General features: G+C 61.9%; 1 protein-coding gene across 1 annotated transcript in view; it reads left to right on the top strand.

The window, feature by feature from the left end:
• SIRT6 (sirtuin 6) overlaps positions 1–1,271 on the top strand; it is a gene marked incomplete at its 5' end in the record, with an annotated part of 5,441 nt that overhangs the window by 304 nt on the left and 3,866 nt on the right. The window contains one exon of the mRNA XM_010141157.1: positions 280–462. Within this exon, the coding sequence (XP_010139459.1) occupies positions 280–462 (183 nt within the window). The remainder of the gene's footprint in view (positions 1–279; positions 463–1,271) is intronic.

Genomic DNA, 1,271 nt, shown 5'->3' with positions numbered 1-1,271 from the left:
GGTACCAGCTTGTAAAGCTCTGGCCTGTGCTTCCCGCTACCGCAGCCAGACCCGCTCCATCCTCCAGCTGAAATCCCCCTTTCCCTCGTGCCTGTCCATGTCACGTTAAGCCATGCCCCCAGAAGCCCTTCGTGCGCTCTGCAAAAATCGCTGGTGATCCACGACCTTCGCTTAGTGGCGCCTTGCGCACCCGCCGTTGACAGGGCTCGGGGTGCTGTTAGAACCGTCTCCGCAGAGCCTGAGCTCTCAGTTCTCGCTCTTCCTGTCCCGCTGCCGCAGGGGGCCCAATGGGGTCTGGACTATGGAAGAGAAGGGGCTCTCCCCCAAATTTGACACCACCTTTGAGAACGCCAGGCCCTCCAAGACTCACATGGCGCTGCTGGGGCTGCAGAGAGTCGGCATCCTGAAATTCCTGGTCAGCCAGAACGTGGACGGCCTTCACGTGCGGTCAGGATTCCCACGGTACGGACTCTCCCGCATCGTGTCCGGGTCCCTTGTGCCTTTCCCAGCCGCTGCAGCGGGGCAGTGCTGGCTGCCTGCTTCACGTGGCCTCGCGGGCAAGCGCTTGGTGCTGGGGCTTGATTTCCAAAGCTGGCTGGGAAACTGTCTGCCCACTGCTGGGGGGAGCAGAAACTGGGATGTGCTGGTGTGAGGGGGTACATAAACCACAGAATGATGGAACTGTTTGGGTTGGAAAAAAGCATCCCAGCCGCTGCAGCGGGGCAGTGCTGGCTGCCTGCTTCACGTGGCCTCGCGGGCAAGCGCTTGGTGCTGGGGCTTGATTTCCAAAGCTGGCTGGGAAACTGTCTGCCCACTGCTGGGGGGAGCAGAAACTGGGATGTGCTGGTGTGAGGGGGTACATAAACCACAGAATGATGGAACTGTTTGGGTTGGAAAAAAGCATTAAGCTCCTCGAGTCCCCCCATTCCCCAGCACCGCCGGGAAACCCCTCCAGGAATGGGGACTCCACCACTGCCCTGGGCAGCCTGGGCCAGCCCAGGACAACCCCAACGGGACAGAAACGGCTCCTCAGGGACAACCTCAACCTCCCCTGGGGCAACTGGAGGCCCGTTCCTCTCGTCCTGTCTCTTGTTCCTGGGGAGAAAAGACCGACCTCCCCTGGCTGCACCCTCCTGCCAGGGAGTTTGGTCTCCCAGAGAAGGTCTCCCCGGAGCCTCCTTTGCTCCAGCCTCAGCCCCCGCAGGTCCCTCAGCCGCTCCTCAGCACATCGTGCTCCAGACCCTGCCCCAGCTCCGCTGGCCTTCTCGGGG

Source organism: Buceros rhinoceros, unplaced genomic scaffold (genome assembly GCF_000710305.1).
Source record: "Buceros rhinoceros silvestris isolate BGI_N320 unplaced genomic scaffold, ASM71030v1 scaffold21578, whole genome shotgun sequence".
NCBI lineage: Eukaryota > Metazoa > Chordata > Aves > Bucerotiformes > Bucerotidae > Buceros > Buceros rhinoceros.
Note: the sequence above shows the minus strand (reverse complement) of the source record. Positions and strands in the feature narration are given on the sequence as shown.